This window comes from Acanthisitta chloris, unplaced genomic scaffold, assembly GCF_000695815.1.
Source record: "Acanthisitta chloris isolate BGI_N310 unplaced genomic scaffold, ASM69581v1 scaffold13194, whole genome shotgun sequence".
NCBI classification, from domain to species: Eukaryota; Metazoa; Chordata; class Aves; order Passeriformes; family Acanthisittidae; genus Acanthisitta; species Acanthisitta chloris.
The window spans coordinates 77,191-85,931 of record NW_008671105.1 but is presented as its reverse complement, the minus strand read 5'-3'; the positions used below and the strand labels follow the sequence as shown (position 1 = coordinate 85,931).

General features: G+C 52.5%; 1 protein-coding gene across 1 annotated transcript; it reads left to right on the top strand.

The window, feature by feature from the left end:
- Window positions 1-310: 310 nt before the first annotated feature.
- Window positions 311-7,717, top strand: ALDH4A1 (aldehyde dehydrogenase 4 family, member A1; the record flags this gene model as incomplete). Its single annotated transcript, XM_009073974.1, has 10 exons — window positions 311-460; window positions 592-666; window positions 3,277-3,464; window positions 4,449-4,522; window positions 5,029-5,225; window positions 5,613-5,660; window positions 5,990-6,142; window positions 6,380-6,501; window positions 7,369-7,487; window positions 7,605-7,717. Coding segments are annotated over 10 exons (1,239 nt in total), but the record flags the coding sequence as incomplete, so codon positions are not given.
- Between the last annotated feature and the right edge of the window lie 1,024 nt (window positions 7,718-8,741).

Genomic DNA, 8,741 nt, shown 5'->3' with positions numbered 1-8,741 from the left:
GTCAGGGAAGCAGGGCAGGAAGAGCTGCCAAGGTGTGTATGTTGGCAGTGGGAATGGCTGTGCTGTTACCAATGCCTGTAGGTACACAGTGAGGGGCTCCAGAGTGATCTTCACTCTTTGCTGAGGAAGGAGCTGGGAGCCAGGCTCCAGGGAACAGGATCAGCTGATGTGAGGCTGGCAGGAGGTCACATCTTCGGGAAGCAAACTTGGGTCCTGCTTGAGAGTCATCCCACATCCTGCACCCAGCCCCGCCGTGCCGCACTGCTGCATTCCCCTTCCCTCCCTCACCGGCTGAGGCCTCTCCCTGCAGGCCAAGACAGTCATCCAGGCGGAAATCGATGCTGCTGCAGAGCTGATAGACTTCTTCCGATTCAATGCCAAGTATGCCCTGGAGCTAGAGCACAGCCAGCCCATCAGTGTGGACATCAGCACCAACAGCATGGTGTACCGGGGGCTGGAGGTGAGGCAAGGGCTGGGGCTGGCCCCTTGCTGCTGCAAATCCCTTTTTTTGCCTCAAACTGTGGCATCATGCCATGGTGAGAGGTGGCACTGTGTTCCAGCTGCTCCTTGTCCTTTCCCCCCCTCCCTCAGGGTTTCGTGGCTGCTGTCTCTCCCTTCAACTTCACAGCCATTGGTGGTAACCTGGCAGGGGCTCCAGCACTGATGGTGAGTGTTGTGGTGGGTTTGGAGGGCAGGGAGGGAGAGGACAAATCTGGAGGAAGGCTGTGAGGGGAACCTGATCTCCCTGAGGTTGTGGTTTCCCTGGTCTGGCATCTGCAAGGAGTGAATTGAGCCTCCCTGGTGCTGTTCAATAGGGTCCTGTTCTCTTGGTCCCCTTGAATTCAATCAGCAATTAGACTCTGATGTGGTTAATTATAAGACATCCTCGTGGCTGGATTTTCAGTGGACTGATATGATAGGGGAAGTGTTTGAAAAGCAAAACCTGCCCAAACCTGCTGCCTGGGGTTTTTATTCTGAAACAAAGTGTCTTTGCACTCCCCACTGGGTTTCAGATCCAGAAAAGGTCAGGGAACAATTACAGTGAGATTTGTTTCCCTGCCTAGTGCTTGTCCTGGGAATGGGACTTCAGGGTTCTGTCATGACATGAAAGTGTAACCAGTTTGTAACTGCTCAAATTCCTCTTGGCTGACACTTTTTGGGTGTGTTGGGGTGAAGGTAGGAGACAAGTCGTGGCCCTGGTTGTTACCACTGAACTGGGAGACAGGAAATCCCAGCAAGCATGAAAGATGCTCCAAAAAATCAAAGGATTGGTACAAATCATATCTATGTGTGTCCAACCCCATGGAACATGGGAGTACCTGCCTGTGCAGGGTGGATTTTTTGGGAGGGACTGTAATAACCTTGTGAGTTTGCACCAGGAATCATTAATTTATTGTTGCACCGGAAAAAGAACCCACAAATTATCCTAAGCTCTTTACTAATTAAACTCAGATTTCCTCCTGGCCCCAAAGACAGGCCCTCCAGCAGCAGCTGGAAGAGGCTGGAAAACCAAGTTTTAATTTGGAGATGTCACATTGAAAGCAATATTTGAGGTGAAGAATTTGAACCTGTGGCTTTTGTAGGGGAGGAAAGGGAAGAGGGCGAAGCTAATATGGAGCTGGGAAGTTTTTTTTGGTGGAGAGAGGTTATTTCTTCCACCCCAGGGTTTGAGGGAGGTCCTGGCCATTGGGCCATTTGGGGATAAACTCATCCCAGAGTGGATGAGCCCTGCTGGGATGGGACAAGCCTGTGCTGGCAGGTGTGAGGGAGCTGTTTGGGACATCCTGCTGTGCATCCAGCTCTCCCTTCTGCAGTGTGACAATAAATTCCCACTGGGATGCTGCAGCAGGATGAAATCCTCCTGCTTGCCCTGGGCTGGGGGCAGAAGGGAGCAGAACATCAGCAGGTGGCTTGAAAAGCTCAGCAGTAGGGGGTACCTGGAATTAAATTTAGGAAGAAATGGGACTTAATAGGGGGGTATTAATTAGAGCCCTAGTGTTTTAGCCCCCACAGTGCTCTTCCCAAGGGATTATACCTTGCTCTTGCCTAAATAGCTGGAGAGATCAGCAGAGTTAATGCCATTGCAGTGTGGGGAGTGGGATTTCCTTGGGACTGGAGCAGCACCTTGGAATCCAGGCTGCTGGGAATGCTGCCTCCAGTCGTGGCCTGGCTTAGATTTCCCAGTTGCCTGGAGATTTTTATAGGGTGTGGTTTTATTTTTCTCGCTGTTTGGAGTGGAAGGATTAGTGGGGCCCAGGAAGGAGCTTTGCCTGCACGGTGAGTCCCTGGAAAGCAGGAGCCTGGTTGAGACAGAGTCCAAAATTCCCCCTCGTGCCCCCCCGGGGCTGTGACCCTGTGCAGTGGGGCCGGGCAGTGTGACAGGGACACGGGAGGGCACTGGGCCCCTGTGGCTGTGCAGGGAGCTGGAGGGAGGACAATGGATTGGAGCCAAAGGGGTGGGGTGTCACCACCGGTGTTTTCCAGCCCATGGGGCTCTTTGCTTGTGCACAACTAATCCAAGCCTGAAGTTTGGTTTCACTGCTCTGCCTGGCACAAATACCTGCTGGGTTGTGCCCAAAGCTGGTGGCAGCAGGTGACAGCACAGGTGACTGTTGTAAGCACATTTTTTTTGGCAGTGTTGTGCCTTTTCCTGAGACATAAACCAGGTCCATGTTTCCAGCTCCTCTTAGGGAGGGCAGAACTCTGATCCCTGTGGAAGGAGCACTGTGGGAGGCTGGCACAGCAGTCAGGTGGGAGGGGTTTTGTGCCTTCAGCTGAGCAGGGCAGTCCCAGTCCTTTCCAAAACCAATGCTGGGGGTCGAGGTGGCTGTGAATCACCCAAAAGTGCCATTGCTCTGGTCCCATCTTAGTTTCATAGTATGTTAAGGGATTGGAATGGACCTGAGAGATGATCTAGTTCCAACCCCCTGCCCTGCTCAGGGGCATCTCCCACCAGACCAGTTTGTTCAAGGTTTTATCCAACCTGGCTTTGAACACTGCCAGGATTGGGGCATCCACAACCTCCCTGGGGCAACCACAGCCTCCTTGGGGCAACCACAACCTCCCTGGGCAGCCTGTGCCAGTGTCTCATCCACTTCACACTAAAAAACCCCTTTCTAACATCCAATCTAAATTTCCCTCTTTCAGTTTATCCCCATGACTGCAGGACAGTACAAAAAGGACCATTTATACCTGTGTGCTGTGGGAGAGCTGTTTGGCAGAGCATTTAAACATTGCTGAGACCTTTCCTCATGGCTGGTGTTGTCCTCTCCCCAGGGAAACGTGGTGCTGTGGAAGCCCAGTGACACTGCCATGCTCTCCAGCTATGCTGTCTACAAGATCCTCCTCGAGGCTGGGCTGCCCCCCAACGTGGTGCAGTTCGTGCCAGCAGATGGGCCTGTGTTTGGGGACACCATCACGAGCTCTGAGCACTTCTGTGGCCTCAATTTCACCGGCAGTGTGCCGTAGGTTGGGGTGGGGAGGGTGGCAGGGGGCACAGGGCTGAGGAGTTGGGTGCTGGGTGCTTTAAACACATAGCCCAGCGTGGAGTAGCAGCAGGCAAACAGCCCATCATGACACAGCGTAACTAAACAGGCTTTTCAAACTGATGGGAAAAAAAGGATTTAAACCAGGTTTTCATACTACAGGGGGAGCATTTCGTAGCACTGTGGCTAAACTCAAGGCACAGGAACAGCCAGACTTGCATGTGGCACTGCTAGGGGTGCTGCTCCAGGTGGATTTGCACACCTGAGCTCTGGCTTTGTGTCCTGGTGTGTCAGTGGTGCTGAGGGTCTCAGCAGCCTCGCAGGCTGTTAAACCTGGGGAACCCACTCCCCCCACCCTCCCGACAAGGACACGCTTGGATGAGCACCGGGCTGGAAAGGTGGGAAGCTCATAAATGAGTATTAGTGGCTGTGCCTCCTGATGGGAGGTCATTAGCATTTTTATTGTTTTCCAGCTGAGGGGTTTGTCACAGTAAGGACAGAAAGGAAGGGGGGGAAAGGGGAGGAACAGAAACTTCTGCTGGCTGCTCACTCCCCTGCTCTTCCCTGTGACACTGCAGCAGTTTGGTTTTGAAACTGTTGGGCAGGGCCTTTGCTTTGATACCTGTGAACTCGTTCCCAGCATCTCCTCTTCCCCTTGCAGGACATCCCTTCATCTGGGGATGGACACAGCAGGGCATATCCCCAACCTATGTGATTTTTTTTTTTCAGACTGGAATAGGGTGCCCAGGGAGGTGATAGAGCCACCATCCCTGGAAGTGTTTGAGAGGTGGCACTGGAGGATCTGGTTTAGGCTTTAGGGGTTGCAGCAGTGACAGGTTAATGGTTAGACTTGATGATCTTAGGGATCTCTTCCAACCTTTATGATTCTGTGTGGCTATTCCAAGTGCCATCCCTATGTGCCAAAGCAGGAGTGCACTAACCAGCTCCTCCTTCCTCTTCCAGCACTTTCAAGCGGCTCTGGAAGCAAGTGTCGGAGAACCTGGATCGCTACCGCAATTTCCCACGCCTGGCTGGAGGTACCTGCCACTCCTTGCACCTTTTTGGGGGGTGGCCATGCAGTGGTGAGAGGTTAATTTCTCTCCTGCTTGAGGAGAAACTAAAGTGAGGATCAGGATTCCTCTCCTGGTTAGCAGAGGACATAGAGAATTGCTGGATATTTGGAGGAGCTTATGGCATTGGCTCCCACCAGCACAGGATGTTTGGAGGAGCTTATGACACTCTTCCACCAGCATGGGATGGAGTTTTGTGGGGGAGAGATGGCAGTTGGATGGGAGGTGGTGGTGCTTTTGGGTTGCAGAGCCTCCATGCAAAGTTTGGGAACTCAGGTTGATCCCTTTTCCATGAATTTTATAAACCTGCTCCAGCTCCTCGAGCTCTGTCCTGTCCCGGGATCATGAAACCAAGGAATCATGGACCAGGCAGGGTGATCAACAAGCAACCTGCCCATACCTGGTGCTTTTTGCAGCTATCACATCCCTGACAACTCCTCCCTTGCATTTTTTCCTTTCTTCTCCGTGCCTAGAGTGCGGTGGGAAGAACTTCCACCTGGTGCACAGCTCAGCCGACGTGGGCAGTGTGGTGAACGGGACCCTGCGCTCAGCCTTCGAGTACGGCGGCCAGAAATGCTCTGCCTGCTCTCGCCTCTACGCCCCGGACTCGCTGTGGCCCCAGATCAAAGAGAAGCTGCTGGAGGAGCACGGGAAGATCAAAGTGGGAGATGTGAGCGGAGCTGCCGGGCTGCTGAAGGGCTTTGCGGCTCAGCGGGTGGTTGATGGGATTAGAGACTGCGGTAACTGGCTACTAATTCCTATTGAACTGAGCTTTTTATCCACTGGTTCTCCCCCACCACCGCCCCTCCGTGCCCCCCTTCATCTTTTTTTTTTTTTTTAGTGATTAGAAATTAACTTGTAGCCAGAGTCTGCAGGAAGGATTGTGTGAGTGGCTGAGTCCTGCAGACTAATTGAAAAGGGGAGCTCGAGCCCTCCAACAGAGGTGTGTTCCGAGCAGAGGGAAGTGTTGTTTGGGGAATTGCAGCTCCTCCTCGTTTTAGAGTTAGCTTTTAGGCACACTGTGTACTTACATTGCCTCCTTTCTGTCTTCCCACAGCCTGCCCAGGACTTTGGGACGTTTTTCTCTGCAGTGATCGATGACAAGGTGAGTTCACCTCTCCTTGTGCAAGAAAGTAACAACATCAGGCTCTAGTAAGTGTGAGTTTCCATGGATTTTATTGCTTACAGCAAAGCAGGAACCTCAGTGCTTAGGTAGAGCTGATTACTTCATGCCTTAGTCACTGCCCCTCTTGAAAAGTGGGTTATTCCCTCAGAAATTATCTTGGATATGAGTGCCCAGGACTGTATTTCCTGCTCCCACTCCTTCTGAGCTGGAAGAGCACCCAGGGCAGTGTAGCCATGCCACCATTGCCCAAACCTCCTTTTAGACCCCAAACTCACACTTTTTTTTATTATTCCTTTTTTTTCCCCAAGTCCTTTGCACGGATAAAGAAGTGGCTGGAGCATGCCAAGAAGTCATCCAACCTCACCATCCTGGCTGGAGGTGGCTGCGATGACAGCGTGGGGTACTTTGTGGAGCCCTGCATTGTGGAGAGCAAAGACCCACAGGATCCCATCATGAAAGAGGTGAGAGCAGCTTGTGGGGAGGGGGAAGGAGAGGAGCTGTGGGTTCCTATCCCAAAAACACCTGTTGGAGGAGCATGGGAAAGTCAAAGTGGGCGGTGTGAGTGGAGCTGTGCGCGATGAGCTGCTCAGGGAGGGGCTGCAGGTTCATCACAAGTTGAGCTAATGGGGTTCTGAAGCACCCACTGCTTAATTTTGGAGGTTTTCCCTACTGAGCATGTTCTGGTTTTGGCTGCACAGGAGATTTTTGGGCCGATCCTCACGGTGTACGTGTACCCGGAGAAGAAGTACAAGGAGGTGCTGGAGCTCGTGGACACCACGACACCCTACGGCCTCACGGGGGCGATCTTCGCCCAGGAGAAGTGAGTCCCGAAATCCACACTGGGAATGCTTTTCCCTTCTTGGACGAGCCGTGGGGGTTGCTTCTCTCCAGAGGAGGAAAGAAAGCGTTTCCCGCAAAGTTCTGCTGCTTTTAGCCCTTCTCCCACTGAGGAGGGAAGGGGATGTGTCTACAGTAGTTTCATAGCCTAAAAATGCTTTTCTAAGGAAGAAACTTTTCCAAAGGAACATTTGGAGCATTTGGGAGAGTGTACCCACAGCCTTCTCAAGCAGGAGGAGGGCTAAGAGCAGTGTAACCTCATTCTATGTTATCACAGAACGGTTTGGGTTGAAGGGACCTTAAAGCTCATCCCATTCCACCTGGGCAGGGACAACTTTTGCCAGCCCACGTTGCTCCGAACACCATCCAACCTGGCCTGGAACACTTCCAGGGATGGGGCAGCCACAGCTGCTCAGGGCAACAAGAGATAAGGCTGTGTGGAGGCCTCCTAGCAGCCTTCCAGTACCCAAAGGGGCTACAGGGAAGCTAGAGAGGGACTCCGTCAGGAACTGGAGTGACAGGACAAGGGGGAACGGCTTCCCACTGCCAGAGGGCAGGGACAGATGGGACACTGGGGAAAAATCCTTCCCTGTGAGCATGCTGAGGCACTGGCACAGGTTGCCCAGAAAAGCTGTTGCCTAGAACTTAAGGAGAGAAATAATCTAAACCCAGGGATAATTTCTAAGTATGCAGCACTTTCATCAGTGTGTGTGAAACAACATGCAGCCCTGAAAATATGCCCAAAGAAACATAAAGATGCTTTTTGCCCAACTTTAATGGCTGTAGGAGAGCAGAGCCCTCCACACAAGTGTTTGCTGTTGTGCTCACAGCCGTGTGTGTCCCTCCTCAGGAGGATCATCGAGGAGGCCAGGAGCCTCCTGCGCAACGCTGCCGGCAACTTCTACATCAACGACAAGTCAACTGGCTCTGTGGTGGCTCAGCAGCCCTTTGGGGGCTCTCGAATCTCAGGTGAGACCACAACTCCTCTGTGCACGCAGCACTTACCTGCCTGGCCACACACTGAGCCAGGCAAGTCCCCTGTTCTCCAGGAGGAGGACCACGAGTGTTTCTCTCCTTCCGGAACAGGCACCAACGACAAACCTGGAGGTCCTCACTACATCCTGCGCTGGACATCACCTCAGGCTGTCAAAGAGACCCACGTGCCTCTGGGGGACTGGCGTTACGCCTACATGCAGTGATGCCTTTGGCTCCCCCCAATCCTGCTCTGGTACTACTGAACCTCAACGCACAGTGGCTTCACAGCTGCAGCCTTACAAAGCACTTCAGTCTACTGATCTCTAACCTGAGCAGCTTAGGGTTTTCTTTTGAAAGGAAAATCAGCTGGTATTAAATTGTAAACTTGAAAGTCCCTTTTGGTTCTCTTAGTCATGTGGCACTTAAGGATGTGGTTTAGTTGTGGCCTTGGCAGTGCTGGGTTGGACTCGATGATCTTAGAGGTCTTTTCCAACCTCAGTGATTCCATGGAATGATTCTGTGATGATTTTATGGAAGCATGTGTAGTTAATTAATTAAGGGGTGGTTGCAGAGGCATACCTGGATCCCAGTTCCCTTTTCCTCCCATTTTTTCCAGCCCCAGCAGTCCAGCACAGTTCCCTCTCAACGGGGCTGATGGACTTAAAGCAGATGAGCGTTATGAGACTGACCCTGTCCCCATCACCCGTACCAAGCAATGTCCCTCCCTTTGTCCCCATCTGATGGACTTAAAGCAGATGAGCGTTAAGAGACTGACCCTGTCCCCATCACCTGTACTGAGCAATGTCCCTCCCTTTGTCCCCACGGCCTCTTTTACCCCCACCAGCCAAAATCCCTGGATGTTAAGGGCTGCCTGTACCAGCCTTCCCAGGTGGTGTGGGAAGCTGGGCTTGTTTTAACCACCAGAGAGCCTTGAGCCTTGTTTTCTCACCATTCTTGAGCAAGAGCAAAGCCTCACACACCTTCCTAAAGGTTTTGGATGTAGGAAGAGAGCTTGGCAGCAGGCAGGTTGTGCCAGGAGAGGGCAGCTGTGGTGCTGCTTGGAAATGAGTTCTAGTGCCTTATTCCATCCCTTGAAGCCCTCAGCTGGAGTGACCTGCACAGGACCTTACAGGTGGTCCCAGGGTCAGGGTTACCTGCACATGAGCTTGCAGGTGGGCTCAGACATGGGACAGATGGAGCAGTAACACCCCACTTGGTCCCCTTGTTCCATCTCTGGTGCTACCTCTG